Below are 20819 nucleotides of genomic sequence, written 5' to 3' on the forward strand. Positions count from 1 at the left end.
ATACTTTTGGACTGATGCGAATAACACGCATACAAATAAATACACGGCGATCAAAACATTACCTTCCGCATTTTCAATGCGAAGGTAATAACACGTTTATTCGTGAGCTCAAGTAATACTGGTAGGCAGAGAACTTGTGTTTTCATCTTTGAGGAAAGCTAATCTAACAGTCTAGATATTATGATATGAGAACGTGGACCAAAATGTCAAACTATACGTTTCATATTTTAGTCTCTTTTCCTAATTGACGCTACTTCTTTGGGATATGTTGAAGGGAAACCTTGAGTTTCAAGAGCCACGACACCACAGACTCCAAACATGGATGATGCCTGCCCCCACAATGCAGCGCATAAAGTTGCACTGCTTCCAAGTCATAGCAGTTAAACGAAACATTGTTTTATCGCCAAATATTTTTTCTTTCTTAGTATTTTGTTTCATCGTGTTTTGGGTTGAACCGGCTATTTCCTGTGTCTGGAGTGATTTGCGCCACCACAGACGCATATCTGTCACCGAGTGCTTCCTGTTTGGCTTTCTGTGAGTTCGGTGCCCTTTCCTGTGTCCGGCAGCCTCGTTCCTCGACAGATAAGGGGTTGTTTGGGGTTGTTTGGGGTCGTGTTGCTGCCGAAGAATGACACAAGACCATGAATGATCTGGTCCTCGTCCTCAATTGCTGCTTCGATTGCTTGTCCGACCGGCCGTCATACATATGGTGGTCTGGTTTGAGAAATTCGGAGCACGGTCCATTAACAGGGCGCCAGAAGTCCTCGTCAATCTCAATCCTGGATGTCTGCTCTTCTGCATTATCTTCTGTGATTCATTGAGTTTGAATTCTCTCCCCCTCTTGCGAACAGAATGAAGATGCCCGAGACCGGGAGTTAGAGCCCTCCACCAGAGAGAGCTTTTCCAGGGCTGGGGGCTGGACCCAGAGACCCCTGCCTGAGTCTGAACTATGGGGGATGGAGGCGCCGGTGCAGCTGGAGGAGACGGGGTGAACACGGCCCATGTGCTGTTCGACAAGTTCGTCCACGGGACCACGTGCAAGGGCACGCTCAAGGCCTTCCAGGAGCTGTGCGACCACCTCGAGGTCAAGCCCTGCGGGTACAGGGTCTTCTATCACAAGCTCAAGTCCAAACTCAACTACTGGAAGGCCAAGGCGCTCTGGGCAAAGTTGGACAAGCGGGCCTGCCAGAAGGAGTACAAGAAGGGCCGCGTCTGTGCCAACTCAAAGGTACGCGGTGATCTCGACAAACTGCCGGGTTCCTTCGGGGACGGCTTTGCCTCGGGCTCAAGTTCAATGAGAGCGACAATGTGATTCTCCATGTTAAGGAATCGTGTGTGTGTGTGGGGGGGGGGGTGTGGGTGGGTGATAATGGGCGAGTGGACTGCAGGGACACCTTTTCATTTCTTTTAAGAAGACGGTTGACCTCAGTTCAGTCTGGGGATCTTGCTTCGTCAGCGGCTCTGGTTTCCAGTATATACAACCCCAAAATAGTCGTCGGGGCTGATGAACCGGTTGTTGTTTCTGTTGAAAAGTTAAAAAATAAATATACACTTTTATTAATCCCCAAGGGGAAATTAGTTCTCTGCATTTAACCCATCCTTAGTTATTAAGGAGCAGTGGGCTGCGGTGAAGCGCCCGGGAAGCAACTGGGGGTTCAGTGCCTTGCTCAAGGACACTTCGACTTGCAGCTAATGGGGAGAGCGGGGATCGAACCCACGACCTTGCGGTTGAAGGACGGCCCTCTTACCCCACTGAGCTAAAGCCGGCACTTTTTTTTTTTTTTTTTAAATATACACTTTTATTAATCCCCAAGGGGAAATTAAAATTTGACTGCTAATGAATTGAAACACTCGTGCAGCCTGGAACTGCGATTTACAGATGGATCACGGCCTTCTCTTAAGTCAGCGTTGCTTGTTAACGGTAACTGCTGTTGCTTTAACGACTCGTGCTCTCGTCATGCGTCGCATCCCATTATCTAGTGGCTTGCAATATGTGTGCTCAAACTCTAAAAGAGCAAGGGTTTGAAGTGCACCCCCCAAATACAGTGAACAAAAACAAGCTAGTTCGTTTTTTTTTTTCTTCCCACTCTGAATAGGTGGGTTTGAGCCTGTGGCGAAAGCTGGGCAGTGGCTCTGCTGTCCCGACTCCACCCATGTCTTAAAGCCCGTCCGTTCCATCCGCCCCTCTCTGTGTTTAGTGTCTGATCATCGGTGCGGGGCCATGCGGCTTACGTACAGCCATCGAGCTGGGTTTCCTCGGGGCCAAAGTGGTGCTGCTGGAGAAGAGAGACGCCTTCTCTCGGAACAATGTGCTGCACCTCTGGCCCTTCACCATCCAGGACCTCAGGGGCCTCGGGGCCAAGAAGTTCTACGGGAAGTTCTGCGCCGGTGCCATCGATCATATCAGTGAGTGCACTTGACCCGTGTCCCTCTGGTTTTGACATGATTTGCTCGGAGGACAGGATTTGCTGAGTCACGGGAGAGGAGATGCATCCGTGGGTCCTGCGGTTCATTCGCATTCCCTCTCCTCCTCCGTGTTGTGTCGCAGGTATTCGTCAGCTACAGTTGATTCTGCTCAAAGTGGCTCTCCTGGTGGGCATCGAGATCCATGTCAACGTCGAGTTCAAGGGTCTTATTGAGCCCCCGGAAGATCAAGAGACTGAAAGTAAGTGAGTCAAAAGACGAGCGGAAACGGACCGTGATGTCCGCCGCGACGCTGGCTGCAGTGATGCATTTCTCCGATTGCACACGCCCTGTGTTTTCTCAGGGATAGGCTGGAGGGCTGAGGTCCACCCCAGGACACACCCTGTCAACGAGCTGGAGTTCGACGTCATCGTCGGGGCCGATGGAAGGAGGAACACGCTGCCAGGCAAGTCCTCGCGTGCTGAGTGGGAAGACGGCGCGAGCCAAACTGTTTGTTTTCCTTCACCAAACGACACGAAGCACGAAGAGCATTATTTGTTTTCTCCCTAAACTTACTCGGAGGTCACTGAGTGATGATGATCTCACTTGTGTCCAGCTGTGGTCGGGCGGCTGACCTCACTCCTCCGATCCTCGCGTATGAATGAACATGTGTGCACATCTGTGTGTGTGTGTGTGTATGCGTGTGTTTGTTGTTTTTTGTCTGGCTGCTACATCCAAAGTGTATTTCTGACGGCTCTCCCAGCAGAGTAGGAATTGTTGAATTGACTGTCTGTTTCCTCTGTGTTGAGGCCTCACGTACGCACACACACACACACATGCAAATACACACACACACACACGCACGCACACTCACACAGCCACACCCCTGTGGAGTAGAGTACCATGAGCCCTGTCTGTACTCCTGACTGCTGCATCGGTGAAGGGAAGCAGCTCCTTCTGGCATAACCATGAACTGCAATCGCATAGAAATTCAAACTGTTAATAAAACCTGTTTACGTTGCCATGATCCAGAGCATCTGGTTGCATTTACAGATCATGTTGTACGTCACGTGTGGTGTAAAAGCGAACGTAAACACTTGGGTGGGCTTACACTCCGTTTTATTTTTTTAATATTCCTGGATCCCCTCTCAAGGTCCCATGCCCGCTGTTTCCTGACCTTGAGGACCGCTTCCTCATCCTCTTTGTAACTTCCCCCAGGGTTTCGGCGTAAGGAGTTCAGAGGAAAGCTCGCCATCGCCATCACCGCGAACTTCATCAACAGGAACACGTCGGCGGAGGCGAAGGTGGAGGAGATCAGCGGGGTCGCCTTCATCTTCAACCAGAAGTTCTTCCAAGACCTCAGAGAAGCGACAGGTCGGTCACAGCTCTGTTCTGCTCCTGGCTCTCCCCATTAGTTGTTGCAAGTCGAAGTGTCCTTGAGCAAGGCACTGAACCCCCAGTTGCTTCCCGGGCGCATCACTGCAGCCCACTGCTCCTGAATAACTAAGGATGGGTTAAATGCAGAGAACTAATTTCCTCTTGGGGATTAATAAAGTATATATTCTATTCTATTTTCTATTCTATTCATTCTTGATTTAGTGACTTTGCGTTTTGTTTTCTTCCGGGACCTATAAAAACAAAAGCCCTCAGGATACAGCATAACATATTTATTCTTTAAATTTTAAGATCTCTTAACTGGTTCCTGGAATCGGTGCTTTATTTGGTAAAGTAAAAGTAAACTGGATAAATCGGCTCCTCCAATTAAAATGCTTAACATTCGGCCTGATGCCAAGCCTGCCGCAGCCGATGTCCCCGGGGCCTCGGGTAATTGCTCCTCGGATGACGGCATGACAGCCAGCGACGGCACGAAGGAAAACGATTGTTTCTCGATGTTAACAGAGCGTCTTTCTCCCGGGTTGTTGTCAGGTGTCGACCTGGAAAACATCGTCTACTACAAGGACGACACGCACTACTTTGTGATGACCGCCAAAAAGCAGAGCCTGCTGGAGAAAGGAGTCATTCTGCATGTGAGTGACCGAAGCCCGGGTCCGTGTGATTGTGAGATCTCATTCTGTCTCTCTGGGCTCGACATGAAGCCGGAATGCAGGCCGACAAAATCACAAGTCTGTCTCCGCCTTTTCTGTTTTGTCTCCCCTCTCTTTCATTCTCCCCGCCTTTTTAATTTCCTTCTGTTTCTGCCCGACGTCGGCCTAATGGTCTGACCGAGCCAACGGCGTTCAGGCAACTCAAGCACACTCACTGAGTGTTTGTGTCCTCACTGTACACGCTGGTTTCCTTTCCATGGCCACATTCCACAGGAAATGGGAAAGACCTTGTTTTTCTTAATGTCTTCATGCACAAACCCAACTGAAGGTGTGCTCTGTTTGCGTGTTGGCTTTTTTGGGATTCAAAGTTGCCCAAGAAGTCTCTTGAATTAGCGTTTTTGCGGCACCAGACACAGTCATCGTTGTTCTCTGGATAATTTTGAGGTGTGTGTGTGTTTTCATAGTGAGCGGATGACATTCATGAGGTTTTTGCTCTACACAAGTCTGAGCCCTGAGGGGGATTTGGAGTATGGAGGCTTGTGTTAATGAAATGTCATAATTTATTGATGTCGCAAGTGCTGGAAGTTCCCTTTTGATAGAAAGTCCAAGACGAATCCTTTTATAGCAATGAAGTTGACTCTGTCCTGCCCCTTGGAACGGGATAGAGGAAGGGTGGAAGAGATGGCAGAGGTCCACACAGTTCAAGGTAGCAGAAAACAACTCTCATATCTTCCACCACCCTGTCCTATCCCTTCCCCTTCTCCTCACCCACCACCACCACCACCGGCCTGGCACTGGACAACCAGGGAGATTGAAGGTGGAGGAATGGGCCTCTGATGCGCTCTGTGAACACTGCATTCTTTCAGAGTGACATGTGATTTGATGCTCCATGTCGGAGAGACTCGCGAACGGCTCGGTTTATTCCACTACGACAGCTTTGTAGCACAGAGGAGTCTCACAGGGGCGGTCCGCTTCAACACGCTCCTCTTTTGTTTACGGCGTGAACTACACGTGCCTCGGTTCACGGTGTAAACGACACGTTCAACATTCACAGTGTGCCAGGAAACCGCAGGCTTTTTTTTGGGACTACGGATGAAAAATGGCCTCTTGGCTAACTGGCACATTTACAGAAATGTTTTCATTAATGTGCACCGTCCCTTCTCAAATAAACCAAAGTAAGTGTAGACACGGCTACAATTTGAAGTGTACACTTTACACAATTCCACTATTGCCAAACGTCAAGTATCCCTCAATGATTGCTGTGCCGTTTTTAAATGTCACTTATTTCGTGAGCCAGACAATCTCCAATCTCAAAGTATTCTCTATGCTAGACAAAAGCATGTTTCTCCTGATCCAGAGGAGATATCTCCATGCCGACTGGCTGTTATAAAGTGTAAATGGGGTCTTTTGTGTCCCGTGTAATAACGGCATTATGTCCGTTACAGACTTGGCTAGCATGAGTTTCTCTCGTGACTCTCTTGCTCCGTCCTGAGTTGTAACATCGCACGCTGCCTCCTCTTCTAACGGCGCCCGCCCTCGCTGCAGGACTATGCCGACACAGAGCTGCTGCTGTCCCGGGCCAACGTGGACCAGGCGGCCCTGCTGTCCTACGCCTGCGAGGCTGCCGATTTCTCCACCAACCACCAGCTGCCCACGCTGGACTTCGCCATCAACCACTACGGCCAGCCCGACGTCGCCATGTTCGACTTCACCTGCATGTACGCCTCGGAGAACGCCGCCATGCTGCGCCAACGCCACGGCCACAAGCTGCTGGTGGCGCTCGTGGGCGACAGCCTGTTGGAGGTGAGAGAGAGGACTTGTGAAGTTCATGTCCTTCGAAATGTTGCGTCGTAGTCCCGCCCCCCCTCTTTTTGTGTTCATAAATCCGTGGTTGTTCTGTGGCCATGTTTGGTAGTTGAATGTGGTGTCCGCTGTTGTCTCCAGCCCTTCTGGCCCATGGGCACTGGCATCGCCCGCGGCTTCCTGGCAGCCATGGACTCGGGCTGGATGGTGAGGAGCTGGGCTCAGGGCAAAACCCCTCTTGAGGTGCTAGCTGAGAGGTGAGGGTGTGGAAACACAGAGACTCCCCCTTCTCTTGTGCTTGCACGCACACACACACACACACACACACACACACACGCACACACATACATGGACACTCTGTACAAACACACCCTTTTATCTCTAAGTGCTTTACTAGGAAATGTGCCTGTATGTGATTTCAAGCACCAGTCCCACTTCTCCCAGTACTAATGGGATAAGAGGTTCACATCAGGACTGCATGGAATGTGACTCTGCTGCAATAACTCTCTCTGCTCTTTGATAACGATGCTAATGAGTTTTCCTAATCGATTCCTTATGTATCTCCTTATGTTTTCCTCCCATCAACAATACTTTGTTTATACAGCCCATGGACATATATTCAGTGTTTTCCTCTGTGCTTTAGGGAGAGTATATACCGCCTACTGCCCCAAACCACGCCAGAAAACATCAGTAAGAACTTCAGTCATTACAGCGTGGACCCCACCACGCGCTACCCCAACATCAGCCTTAACTTCCTCAAGCCGAGCCAGGTGAGTGTGACGGCCAACAGGTCTCCGCCGCCATGCTTTTACGCGTTGTTCATGTCCTATAGCAATGGCTGTGTGTGTGTGTGTGTGTGTGTTGCAGGTGAGGCACCTCTGCGACACGGACACGGGAGAGTCCCGGGAAATGCGCATTGAAATGGAGAACGTGATCAACTCGTCGACACCAAAGTTGGCCAGGAATGGTTTGTACCTTTTCCGTGCCTCAAAAAGAGACTCTAAACTGTTTCGGTCGTGGGAAAAGACGTTCTGAACAAATGTTTTTATTTTTTTTATTAAACAATTTCTTTTTGCCTGGTTGAGAAGCAGTTGCGAGGTCACGCGGAGTTGCTTTCCAGGGATTCCTTACAGTTTTAACAGTTTGAAAGTCTACCTGCTATGAATGAGTAATGCACAATGAATAGTGGAATGATGGCACTTTGTGGATGGGCTGATTGCAGCCTCTTAATTTAATTCTGCATTGATACCCCCACTCAGGCTCCGTGGTCGGCAGTTTTATTTAATGTCCGTTCCAGCTGTTTTTAAGGTTTAAGTTTCCTGTGGGTTCCGCATCATCTCCTAACCTCTCATTTGTATCCTTTTCCTCCTTTTTAAAACTCTTACAGTTCATAAAGCTTCCTCATTGGCTGGCTAAAACTAGTCCTACTCCTAACATGGATGATGACAGAACTTAATGATCCTACGCTCGGCCTCCCCTGACCAAGGACATGAGAGTGCCCAGCAAGAGCTGTGTAGTGCTGCCCAGAAACAGTTTTTATTTCTTTTCTATGTTTCATCCCGATTCTGTTCCACCTGCTGCTTTGCCATCAAGCATTTCCTTTTCTCCCTCTCCGCCTCACCAGAATCCATAGCTCGACCCAGTAAGCTGCTGAACTGGTGCCAGAGACAGACGGAGGGTTACAGGAATGTTAGTGTGAGCGACCTCACGATGTCTTGGAAGAGCGGTCTGGCCCTGTGCGCCCTCATCGACCGGTACCGACCGGACCTCATGTGAGTATCGTAAAGAGATGCACGCAGAACTATGGAAGGGCCCGTACCGACTCGGATAGCTGGATCAGGAATCGGTGATAAACTCTATAGCTATAATAAGTATAACACTTGAATAGTAATTACTCTTAATTTAGAAGATTTACGGTGTACAATAATTGATTATTTTACTACAGAATAACAATTCACCAAATTGATATCTAAATAATTGGTATATTTTACAAAGTAATTAAGCAATGTGTAGGTCAAGCCTGATGATCCCAGTCTCTTCCACACAGTGAGGCATTTAGCTTATTAATTAAAGGCTGGTCACATGACCGGTGTTCTGCGTGGAGGTTCCACTAGCGGTGCTGCAGAAGTTGGATCGGTGCATCCTGATCCCGCATCGATACAGGCGGCAGATTTGTTTGGCAAGAAAAAATGTGCAAGCGTGTCCCTTCACGGTCGGAGAGAACGGGTGAAAACTCCTGCCGTGCCGGTAATGACGCGCCCGCTGCGCTTTACGTGAGCCCTTGTTGGTTAGCAATAATGTTTATTGTCTGGTTGGGACCTTTTGTATTGAGTCGTACATCACTGTAAATGAGTTGACAGCTGCCAGGCGTAATGACCTCCTGGCTCCCTGAAGGGAGCCCTTCTCATGTCCTGGCTTTGTCACACACACACACACACACACACACACACACACACACACACACACACACACACACACACACACATACACACACAGTAAAAACCACACAGCCTCCAGCCTAATGTAGTTTGTTACCCTCTGGAGGCAAAGAGGCGATTAGCATTATAAGCTATTAGTATCCATGTCCAGCCTGACCTTTACCAAGTAGAGCAGCGGTTGTGCTCTGCTGCACTTGATGGGCCGGTTGATGGGGGGAGTGATGACCGGAGGTCCCTTTGGGATGCTGCATTCACGTGTACTCGTGTATAAGATGGGCGTAGCCCGGGTGGAGCGTCCTCTCTGTGCCTCATGTAATGATCTAACGCTGATGCCTTTTAAATGGACTGCATGAGCGGTCCCAATGTATCGATGGCCCATCTTAATGTTGTTGTTGCGCTGCAGTGCAATGACATTCACGGCAATGCTTTCCCCTACATGTAAAGTACAGAAATGCTTCTTCATTAGTGTTAAATGCAGCCGGCTCGATGTCCGCTCACGTCCCTCCTATCCGATGCTGCCGTTCAATTGTGGTTGGAAAATATCGATTAGCTTTTTTTGCAGACTCATCACAAAGTTCTTCATTGATTTGCTGTGCGAGATGATCACACATCATCAGCTCGTTGCAAATCACATATTACATTAGGAGATCATGTTTAGCTTGTATTCAATAATTTAAAGAAAGCTTCATTAGTCAATACCTTTTTTAATTGACAATCAAATGAGAGAGTGTAATGTGAAGGGGTCGCGCTTAGTGGACTCTGCCCTCGCTCTCATAGCGTAGGTTGCAGCCACAACAGGCTGCTGTCTTTTCTTTTAGAGACACAACTTTAAAACTAAAATATGCTCGCAGACGGTTAATAATTTAGCAGTAAGCTGGTGAACATAGTTAAGCGTTTAGCAGATAAAGATCCAGATGTTTCCCCTCAGGAGGCAGTCGAGCGCACAGCAGGGCAAGTGATTATTGGACTTCCACTCATCAGAAACATGACTCCAAATGGATACTGAATGATGACTTTGCTGTGTATTTGTTAGATTTGTAAATAAGTACCGGTTTGTCATCTCAATCTGGTGACACCATGTCAACACTGTGTCCACAGCTTGTTTCTGTTGCCCCCAAGTGGCGAAAGAAAATCACACTTTAGTACAACTAAAGAACACCTTAAAGGCTGTGGCGTAATACTTTGATTAAATATAATCGCCTTGACATGACTGTCAGTAATATTATATTAAAGAACAACAACGTAATCTGGTGTAAAAACATCTGCTAAATGTAATTGGTGTTCCATTTACAGGAGCAGCAGCGATTTAAAGTTATTTAGATAAGATGAGTGCTTGTGTGCTTGTGATTATCTTTATCTGTCTGCCTCTTATCTCGGTGATGTCATGCACTGCACCTATACTGTCCTACCTCATGCCCTCTGCCCTCTGCCCTCATGCCCTCTGCCCTCTTCCCTCAGTGACTTTGATTCCCTGGACGAGCGAGACCAGGAGAAGAACAACCAGTTGGGTTTCGACGTGGCCGAGAGGGAGTTTGGCATCTCGCCCTGCATGACGGGCAAGGAGATGTCTTCTGTCATGGAGCCAGACAAACTCTCCATGGTCATGTACCTCAGCCAGTTCTACGAGATGTTTAAGGACACAGTGCCACCCGGAGGTGAGAGTGGGTGATGCAGCGGCGCTGCTGCTTCTGGGAGGCGTCTGTACTCAACTGCCCTTCATACTCTTCATACATACTTAGTGTTCCAATTTTGTTCTATTATTATCTCTGTACAGAAAACCAAAATTTGAGTCCTGAGGAGAAGGCGGCACTGATATCCAGCACAAAGTCCCCCATCTCCTTCCTCAGCAAACTTGGTCAGAGCATCGCAATATCCAGGAAACGGAATCCAAAGGTCAGTGTTTGACGTCAAATGTCAAAATTGGCACTTAATTGCCTCGTCGTTGTCGGTGGAGCGGAAATAACTCGTGACGTGTCATCAACAGGACCAAAAGGAGAAGGATGTTGACGGTTTGGGGAAGAGAAGGAAAACCAGCCAGTCTGAAGACGTGAGTAGTTCTGACAGCGAAGCGTCTCAGATGCTGAGTTTGTGATGGATTGTTTGTTTGAGGAGCCTACCCCACCAGAACAGACTAATTAATCCCACGAGACAGACGGCAACAGGCAAAACGCAGTTTTGAAAAGCAGTTCTTCCACTTTCTCACAGGAGGAGGTATCCAGAGCCGGCCGTGACGACAGGCCGTCGGCCCCGGCCGTCCTGTCGGAGAGGAAGATGGACTTGAGCGCTGTGGGGAACCACAACAAAGTCAAAGTGATGGCCACCCAGCTGCTCGCCAAGTTCGAGGAGAACGCTGCACAGCCGAGCGGACTCAAGCGACAGGTACGGAGGAAGTCACGCGGTTCATTTTGTGGAATTACTGCGGACGAGATGGAAACACCGTCTTTCCACTGAGGGAAGATAAAGCAGCAGGGAATAGACGGCCAGACCTTCTGGACTTTGTTGGAGTTCCCGTGACTTTTCCACAAACTCTTTGTGGTTTGTTTTTCCCTTCAATGAATAGTTTGATGAACATGTCGATGGCTCTGGTCTCATGATGGACGACCTGTAGGCCACTGTATTAATGAGCTGAGGTCCAGAATGCTGCTATTGGTCAGGCTGGGTATTGTTCCTGGGTCATGTAGGCAGCGATGGCCGGGCTCGGAGGACTCGGAGGTGAATTGGTTCGCAGGGTTTTGGTTCGCTTGCCACAGAGTGGGAGGGAGCAGTGGGCCTATGGGAACACTAGACGGTATTGTATATGGGGGGGGGGGGGGGCGGGGGCTGTTTGTGAAAATGTCTTATGTGTATTGGAATAGCTGCTTCTGATTTTGAGTTGAGAAAGAGATGTTATATTTGGTGTATTTGATAATAGATGATTTTATGATGGTGTTGAGAACTTAACTTCATGGTAAGTCTTTGAGGATTTATAAAGGCTGAATAACGGAACATTTGTTTGGCTAAAGATACTTTATGCACACATTAGTGTTTGTCCTCTCTTTCCAGGTACTGTTGATGCACCATCTGCATGACATTTCCTTTTATATATATCTCCAAGTGCTATTCCAAGTACTACGCAACTCTCTTCACGGTCTTTTTATGACTATGACTCGGTCATTTCCTGATTTCCTGAACACATGATTTTCCGAGCCACTTTGACTCCATCCTCCCATGATTCACTTCCTTCTTTCTGTTTTTCTCTCTCCTCGTTTCCACCTCTCATCGTGGACTCTGTCATGGTGCCTCCTTGCATGGTTATCCGGGCCCTCTCACTGGCCCCGCTCGATGTCCCTCACCTTTTGTCTGACCACAAAGGGGGATTCTCTGCCCAACCTGGATCGCCTTTTCCCCCTTACCTCGCCACAAACCCCTGTGAATGAGCCAGTGCGCCTGGCACCTGTCCCAGCATGGAGAAAGGTAAAGAGTGGGACCGCCCCGCATCCTCGTCCCCATGGAGACTTACAGCTGACCTTCTAACCATATGTCCCTGTGGTGTGTCATAGCGGGGAAAGCTGCTTTGTGCTGACCTGTACTAGTCTGAGCCTCACCTTCCCCTGTAGACCACTTGCAGGAATTCACTCAATAGCACGTGTTGTGTGGTTAACAAAAGTGTGTGAGTGCTTTTAACTTCTCAGTCAAATAGCTGTGTGTGTGTGTGAGTGTGTGTGTGTGTGTGAGAGAGAGAGTGACACCTTCATGGTCTCTCCTCTGCTTCTCCTGACCTAGTTCAGAGACGCAGCAGGAGCAGCTGAGCATTCGCTACAAAGAAATGGTCAAGGGTCAGACGCTGCCCCACAGAGGGGAGCAGGTATGGTTAGCTACGCTGGCCTGGTAGTCCTCCAACAACTATCACCTCACATTAATAACCCTCCTGTTACCTTTATATTTTCCCTTGAGGTCAATTAAAATCTCCAGAAAATTATTAGAATTAATATTGTTTTCAAGTGTGAGTACTTTGTTTGTTTGTTGACACATTGAATCGTCATTAAGTCCACATAGTCGTCGTCTCCCCGTCCCTCCACCACCACCACCACCCACAAGAGCAAATGGATGGCCTCCCCAAGCCAGACAACATCTCCATTGAGGGCTAACTGAGCCCCGAGCAGATCAATCGGCAACATGTCCAGATGGTTATATAACTGTATAAACCACGTGTTGCAAATCTAAAATGAAACATGATCATGTAACTGCATTGAAGCCAGAATATAACCGAAGAAAAAGTCCAATCCATGTTCGTAGAATGCTTACGGGGCAGCAATTTGTTGTGATGATTAAAACACCAAATAGCTTAGAAGAACATTGTAGACATAATTCAATTCATTTTATTTTGTGTAGCCCAATATCACAAATTACAAATTTGCCTCAGGGCTTTACAATCTGTACACAAAGCAACAGAGGAGGATCCCTCTCCAGGATGGACAGGTGCAATAGATGTCACGTGTACAGAAGGAATCATAAACATTGTATACATAAAAATAAGAAAGAGTTTTGGGGTGTAGGTACCCTTGAGCACGAGCAAAACGTGTGTGTTTGTTTCCTTTCACATAAAACATTAGCAGAGGCATTTCTTCTTCTTTTATTTATTTGAAATCGGCATTGATTAGGGTCCTTGGAGTTGTCTTCATCCCTACACTTTGCCTGGCACATTCAGACCACCTCTCAAGGTGCCTGAGAAGTATGGAGAAAAAAAGAACTCTTCTGTGACGATAATATCCCCCTTTTTCTTGTTGGCTCCCCGCAATGCTTCTGCCCTCACTGTGGAAGTAGATCAAATTAAGCTTACCTATTCTGTTGGCCACCAACCAGACTCCTAGGTGTGGAAATGCTATTATGCGTGTCTCCCGTGCTACATCCACTCCTCCAGCCTCAGCAGAAGGCAGCTGGCCTGCCGGGTTGTCCTCCTGCTTTAATGTTCTCTCATGCAAATAATCAGACTCAACACGGTGGAGTGCCAGCAGCGCCTGTCCTCTGCTGATGCTAAGAAAGTCGTCCTTTTTTCGTGCTCTCGTCGCTAGATTAAGCATTCTTCTCACAGAGACGTATTTAAACTCCAAACGTCCCTCTTTAACCCTTGTGTTGCCTTCGGGTCAATTTGACCCGATTCAATGTTTCACCCTCCTGTCGCCTTCGGGTCAATATGACCCGATTCAATGTTTAACCCTCCTGTTACCTTTATATTTACTAACATATTTTACCCTTGAGGTCAATATGACCCCAGCTATTAAAATCTCCAGAAAATTATTAGAATTAATATTGTTTTCCAAGTTTAAGTGTGAGGTACTTTATGTTTGTTTGTTGACTCCCAAAAGAACACCGACATTAAACATTGAATCGGGTCAAATTGACCCGAAGGCGACAGGAGGGTTAAATATTGAATCGGGTCAAAATGACCCGAAGGCAACACAAGGGTTAAAGGGATTTAATTCCCGGGTGTTCTCAAATGTCCTCTCGCCGCACAGCAAAGGTAATTAACTTAAATGTAAAGACTGGAGATAATCGTGATAATCCTAAACACTTACTCGACACACTTTAGTTGATTTAAAAAAAAAAAGCTACTTGTATTCAGTTGTCAGTTTTTATATTCTTTTAAACGTAAAACTTTGAAAAGGCTTTTCACAACGCGTTGTTTTTATGGTTTCCTTGCACCCCTTTTCTGTGCTTGTTGTGCTCTCCCAATATGAGAGACCTTGGATATATTTCTAGGTTAATTACAGAGCCAGTGAATTATTTTCCCTTTCGACCATTGGACTGTATTTACAGACATTTTATTTTTGCCATATTCACTTTGTGGGTGGTCTGTTTCAAAAGTGATGTGTATGGAAACGTGTGTGTGTGCGTGCGTGTGGCTAACGATGCTTGTCCTGTAAGTGCCCCGCACTAATTCTATTAAACAAATGGATTACACAATTTGTGCTCATGCAAATATCTGCAGCTATAATTTTACCTTTTTTGTTCCGCAAGGTTTTCAAAACTCGCCTATTTGCTCTTGGCAGTATGATTTTCATCGTCATTCTCCTCATCTTCTGCTGAACCTGCTGTCCCTGTCCCTCATCTCTCAAGGCCAGAGGTGGTGCCGACCAACTGTGCAGCAGCTCGGGCTCTCGGAGCTGCCCAAAGAAAACCATTCTGCTCCCTTCTTCTTCATCCACTTCCTCGCTCTCTCTTCACTCAGAGGTGACACACGGTCTGCTGTCTGTCTCTCTCTCTCTCTTCTGTGTGTGTGTCTATCTCTGCCACAAGTCCATAGCAAGCCCATCTAGCAGCCCTCTTACCTCCCCCCCCCACTCCCCTTGTGTCCTCTCTGAAACCATCCTCTAATTGTGTCTGCAGCACCTCAGATTTGACCTCTGCAGCATGCGTTGTAAATAAAGAAAACAACCTCGAGAGGTTACAGTCTTGTTTACTTCCCTTGACCCTGTGAGTGTGTGGGTGTGAGTCGTTATCAAGACGACCTGCTTGTTTTCATGTGGAAGGTTATGCCGTTTGGATGTGACAGCTTGTGAATAAATGCAAGTCTCCAGGGGGATCTTGGGTAATTTTAACTTACTGCCAGGCACTGTCGAGAGACTCTGCATAACACGCTGTTCTCCAACACAACAACCCCTTTTGTGACGATGTGTCTTGCGCTCGATTCGAAACCCAAAGTGTTAATATAGTGCGTGTGTGTCTGCTCATTTCTCTGCCTTCAAGCATTTGCGTAAAAGTCCGGAGGAAGAGGAGCTCGAGTACTACGAGATGCCTCTGAAATACGGGGTAGAGTACACGAGTGATTGCATGGTTACGTGTTCAGCTCGTCTCTGCAGTTGTTTGTGGTTGGATGTCCTTCATGAGATCATGGTTTAGCAGCTGTAAACCGACCGCCTCGTGGAACAAATCAGGCGTCTAACAGCACGAGCCCTTTAGCTACACCCGAGTCATCATCAAGTCTCAACAGAGCTTCCTTTGGCAGGAGAGGAAGCTGCCCCACCTGACACGACCCATTCACATACCTGGCATACAAGAGAGGGCGGACCGCCTAATCTCCAGGTTTAAGGGCAAACCCGACAAGCCGCCGAAGGTGAACGCCGTGCATGGACGTTTTAGGAGAACGCGCTTTACAATATTCAGACTTTCTTCTATTGGTTATACTTCTTGGCCTGCACTGTATGGAAAGGGCATGCAACTGGTGTTCGTATGCACATCCTCCTGAGTCTAATTCCCTCTTTCAACCATTCCTCTTCCCGCCCTGAAGCTGATGAAAAAGCCGTCCCGTTTCTTTTTAGAGCAGTGGCACTTGTCCCGGGACCCGACTGCGAGTCCTGGTTCCCCACTTTCCTCTCCGGACTCTTCTAGAAAGGTTTGGTTTAGGTGGCACTTTAAGTAAACCCCCCCCGATGCAAGCTTTTACTTTTGAGAACGTCGCCTCACTTCAAGCCCTCTCCCGTTCAGTCCCTGTTTATCTCAAGTGTGCTCTGTTGTTTAGCTCGGTGTTTCTGCTGGATAGCCCCACTTAGTGCATTCCTTCGCGTTCATCGTTTTACCCACATCGGATTAACTTAATGCTTGAATTAAAGGCGACAACTCGAACGATAAAAAACGATGGCCTTCAAACCATCTGTGGTTTTTACCACAATGACAAGGAGATTATTCTATTTTTGGAAACTAAACAAAATGGGAAGAAGAATGACATTTTCTGCTTTGTAGATCCCTTTTGTGACTGAATCATCTATTTCTCCGCAGGAGCCGGCAAGGCCTCTGCTCTCCGATGATGAAATGCCCTTATATGTGCTTAGTATTCAGGAGAGGGCTGAGCTACTCGCCTCTCAGTTTGAGGGCAAGCCAGCCGGACCACAGGTGACATTTCCCCATAAACACAGGCATCTGATTGATAATCCAATATTTATACATTTTGATAAAGGAGCACACTAATTTTGCGAGACTTGATCTGTTGGTCGACTTTACCTTTTCAGGAGTAGACATGACCATCGTCCATGTAATCCCAGATGTTTGTTGGTGCTGCTCCAGTAGACAATACTCCGGGGCGGCTTTAGCTCAGTGGGGTAAGAGGGCCGTCCTGCAACCGCAGGGTTGTGGGTTCGATCCCCGCTCTCCCCATTAGTTGCAAGTCGAAGTGTCCTTGAGCAAGGCACTGAACCCCAGTTGCTTCCCGGGCGCTTCACCGCAGCCCACTGCTCCTTAATAACTAAGGATGGGTTAAATGCAGAGAACTAATTTCCCCTTGGGGATTAATAAAAGTGTATATTCTTAAATTCTTATTAGGCTAAACTATCAATTGTAAAAGGGCAGCATGTAAATAACAATTCATATTAGCAGTAAGTGCATAAAAAAAAATCTATGATGGATAAGATTTCTCACAAATGGTATCAGTTTCTGTTTATTTTCTGTATATAAACTAGCAACTAGGGTTAATATGACATTTCATATGTAAACTGGATGTAAGGACAGTTTATGAAAGCATAAATAGAAATAGCCTAGCTGCCTTTTCTTACTCAGAAATTTATGCATACGCTGTAGCATCGAACATTAGAGGAAATGACTCAACAGCAACAATAGACACACTTGATCTTTAAATCAAGTTCAAGGGATTTGTATTTGCCATTTAGCAAAGGTATGCCAAAAGTAATAGACATTTTGTATTATTATTATTATTTTAAGATCATGGAGGCTACATTAAATAGAAATAGCTGAACTCAGCAATTTATGCTAGCGTGTTAGCGTAGTTCCCCCGAGGTGAAGGACCTGACCGAGAGGCTGCTCTTCACAATTTAGTTTGATAGGTTGATTTCATAAAAAGCTGTGAAACAATTCTTATTGAGTCTCTTAATTGTAAAATTACTGTTTTGAAACAACTCTCTTCTCTCTCTCTCTTTTGTGGAGCTAAAGAAAAAAAACTCCCGTTTTTTAACGGAACAATGGCACCTGGCCCGAGCCCGTTCTCCCCCTGGTTCTCCCCCCTCCACCTCCGACACCTATAGACAGGTAGTGGTTTCACGCCCGTTAGCGTTGCAGTGTGGTGACGCTAATACGCTGCACGCCGCCATTCACAAAGCTGCCTCGACTCACTTAATTACTTGTCGCCTAACGTGACTTAAGCTCCCTCGAGACTTGCTTTAAAAGCCGTCTGCTTGTTGTAAAATGTTAAGACACTAATTTGCAACCTGTTAATTGTTTCCTCTTGTCGTCGTGTGGGTGAGTCATCGGTCCTTGTGCCTGTGACTATCTGGACGGATGTCAAAATAGTCTCAGCTGGCACACGCTTGAACTTAATTAGACTTCCCGCAGTTATTTTGCCAAGGGAGTCTCTAGTTGTTCTGGATTTGCAAGAGCAGCTTGGCTCCAGAAACAATGTAGTACAATTCCCATGTTGACGAGCACTGTTCCAATTGCGTCAGGGTAACAACGTTGCGGCGCGGTGGGACTGCAACGCTCCGATCCCCTCCACAGAACTCGTTTGCGTGGTTTAGGATTGCCTCAAACAAACTGACCTCAATTCCTCCCCTGTAGGGGATGACGCAAAGCTCGTTTTGACTTCCCATCGATCTTACCTTCATCCTGACGTATATTAATGCAGGATTTTGACTAAGGTTGAGTAATAATAACAAAACAAGTTGACTGGTCCCCGCCAACATTTTCTTCATCTTTATTGTTTGATTAATAATGCAACAGTGCGATACGAGTGTGTGAGAGTGTGTGAGTGTGTGTGCATGTGAAGACAAAAACGCTTGACTGCTTGACTTGTTCTTCAGAGACATTGACGTTACAGAAACACGCCTGCACTTAGTTGTGCCTCCGCTTTTGAAATCCGGTAATGGTCTCTCTCTTTTCCTGATGTCCCAAATCCAATAATGCTCTGTGTTGGCAAATAAATACGCAGTGCGTCTTTAGCTCCTGAAGCGATGTTTGTTTTGGTGGTGGGGCGGGGCTCCCGGCACATCTAAGCACTGGGCCAATCGAGCATGAACACATTGCGAAATGTCCTGTCAGACACGAGTGTTTGTGAACGCCTGCTGTGTTTAACGTTCTTCTCTTAACTTCTACCCTCTCTCACATGTATCTTTCTTTTTCCTCCTGTTAATGCTGTTATTAGCGCTATGTCAGGATGTACACAGGCGGTGTTAGCTCATTGGCTGAGCAGATAGCCAATCGGCTTCAATCTCAGGGAGATCCTCAGCCTTTACCTGAAAAGAGGGACTTGGTAAGCGTGCTGCCCCAGTGGTAGGAGGCATGTGGTTTGCATAGATCGCCAGTGTCGAGCAGCGTGTGGGTTCAAACCCTGATATGTCGTTAACACATTGACGTGTTAGTTGTCCGTCACAGTTCAACATTAATCCATTTCCTGTGTGTGTGTGTGTGTGTGTGTTTGCTCCTCCACAAGTACCTGCTGTTTGGGAAACTGTTGTAGTTGTAGATCATTTTCATAAAGATAAGAGATCCCCGTTCCTTCTGACAAATAACCTCTGTTGTGGTCTTGTCCTTGGATTATAAAGTAGCTCAGCACCCAGCGTTTATCCGGCATGTGACGTCCACAAAATGCTTTGATGCATTTCCTCCTCTCCCTTCCGCAGGGCTCGCTCAGAAAAGAGTTCCCCGCCAACATCGGGGGCAGCGACGTGTGCTTCTTCTGCCGGAAGCGTGTGTACGTGATGGAGAGGCTGAGTGCAGAGGGGAAGTTCTTCCATCGCAGCTGCTTCAAGTGTGAATACTGCAGCACCACGCTCCGACTGTCCTCCTACGCCTTTGATGTGGAGGACGGTGAGACTGCTGTTGAGATAACTTTTTTCTTATCTTTATCTTTGTGAAGTCGTAAAAGTTCCTGACTGTCGACGAGACGAACCGAACTTGTCATAAAAGCAAAACAATCTAAGGGGGGAAAAAAAAACAAATGCGCCTTTTAAGCCTCTATTTGTACAATTTGAAAGTGTGAGACTCTGCCAGACAATGCAACCCAAAATCTCCCAAGGGAGTTGCTCAAGGACAGGCGGCAGATTGTTTATTTAGAAAGGGAAGCTGTTTTTCAGAGTCAGCCGTGGGACTTAAACCCACTGACGGTCTGAAGATCTTTTTGACTCAAAATGTCAAACAGACAGTGCACTTCTGTAGAAGAGATGAAGCCCGCGGACTCTGTGAGGGGAAATGTGCAGACTGTGCATTGTACACATTTATTTTGTGTATTGAATGTATTTGCTCTGCTGCTATGTGTCTCCTTTTACCCTGCAGGGAAATTTTACTGCAAGCCCCACTTCTGCTACCGCCTGTCTGGCTACGCTCAGAGAAAGAGGCCTGCTCCCTCCCCGACTCTGATCACTGCTAAGGTACCCGTTTCCCCGGGAAGACATTAACTGTTTTGTTTGTCCGAGGAGGAAACATGCAGATTGCGTATAGGTTGACGTCGTCTGTCTTTGCAGGAGAACCAGGCGCCCCAAACTCCCACGGCGACCGTGGATGCCCCCGGGAGGTCGATGGCGGCGGCGGCAGCGCCCTCGGCCGAGCTCCATCCCTCAGGTACCCCACTTTCCTCTCTTGCGGCGCCCTACCGTCTGGTCAAGGGCGCGGGAGTCCGGCTGCGTGCCCTCCGCCGTACGCTCTCCTGGACCTGCCACCAGGTGGCGCACAACCCCCTAGACTCTCCCTTTCTGTGTACCTACTGCATCTACCTCTTCTGCTGTTTCACCATCAATGCCCTGCTCAACCTCCTCTAGCATGACTCTCTTGCCCCTCCTCTTCTTCCCTTCCTCCCATCCGTTGCCAACTAACGCCAGTGGGATTGTTTAGATCTTGCCGACTGTGTTGACTCACCGAGCCTGCGGCCTGTTCATGTAAATCCTGTGATTCCTTGTCTCGGTGATTTGATTTCCTCATTTGAAGATTATTCTTTTCCGTCTCAGATACTTTCTGACTTGTGATTGGTCGCGGCAGTTAAGCAGCCCACCGGCAGCGTATTTTTAGAATTTAATGGTGCATCTTAAATACATTTTTTATTTTTCTTGGCTTGGTAATTACAAAAATAAGAGTTGGACAGAGTTCCTTCTGGTCGTCTCTCCAGGCGACAGTATCAGCTATTTGTTACTCTCCTCCTGCCCTGATTTTATTATCA

At 47.4% G+C, this 20819-nt stretch overlaps 1 protein-coding gene across 26 annotated transcripts in view; it reads left to right on the forward strand.

Moving 5' to 3' along the window:
• Window positions 1–20819, forward strand: part of mical3a (microtubule associated monooxygenase, calponin and LIM domain containing 3a) — a 65266-nt gene that overhangs the window by 20410 nt on the left and 24037 nt on the right. For 14 of the 26 annotated variants that reach the window (XM_056417759.1, XM_056417757.1, XM_056417765.1 and 11 more), the window contains exons 2-27: window positions 852–1228; window positions 2199–2406; window positions 2549–2665; window positions 2768–2869; window positions 3622–3777; window positions 4330–4430; window positions 5994–6251; window positions 6393–6508; window positions 6895–7021; window positions 7119–7218; window positions 7876–8023; window positions 10148–10344; window positions 10464–10582; window positions 10674–10736; window positions 10895–11068; window positions 12041–12142; window positions 14786–14899; window positions 15416–15478; window positions 15675–15782; window positions 15957–16061; window positions 16445–16558; window positions 17603–17704; window positions 18813–18920; window positions 19291–19477; window positions 19943–20037; window positions 20131–20227. In XM_056417759.1, the coding sequence (XP_056273734.1) occupies window positions 950–1228; window positions 2199–2406; window positions 2549–2665; window positions 2768–2869; window positions 3622–3777; window positions 4330–4430; window positions 5994–6251; window positions 6393–6508; window positions 6895–7021; window positions 7119–7218; window positions 7876–8023; window positions 10148–10344; window positions 10464–10582; window positions 10674–10736; window positions 10895–11068; window positions 12041–12142; window positions 14786–14899; window positions 15416–15478; window positions 15675–15782; window positions 15957–16061; window positions 16445–16558; window positions 17603–17704; window positions 18813–18920; window positions 19291–19477; window positions 19943–20037; window positions 20131–20227 (3460 nt within the window). In that variant the 5' untranslated portion in view covers window positions 852–949. The other 12 variants (XM_056417762.1, XM_056417768.1, XM_056417778.1 and 9 more) reach the window with 10 other exon arrangements.

The sequence above is a fragment of the Pseudoliparis swirei genome, chromosome 6 (genome assembly GCF_029220125.1).
Source record: "Pseudoliparis swirei isolate HS2019 ecotype Mariana Trench chromosome 6, NWPU_hadal_v1, whole genome shotgun sequence".
Taxonomy (NCBI): domain Eukaryota; kingdom Metazoa; phylum Chordata; class Actinopteri; order Perciformes; family Liparidae; genus Pseudoliparis; species Pseudoliparis swirei.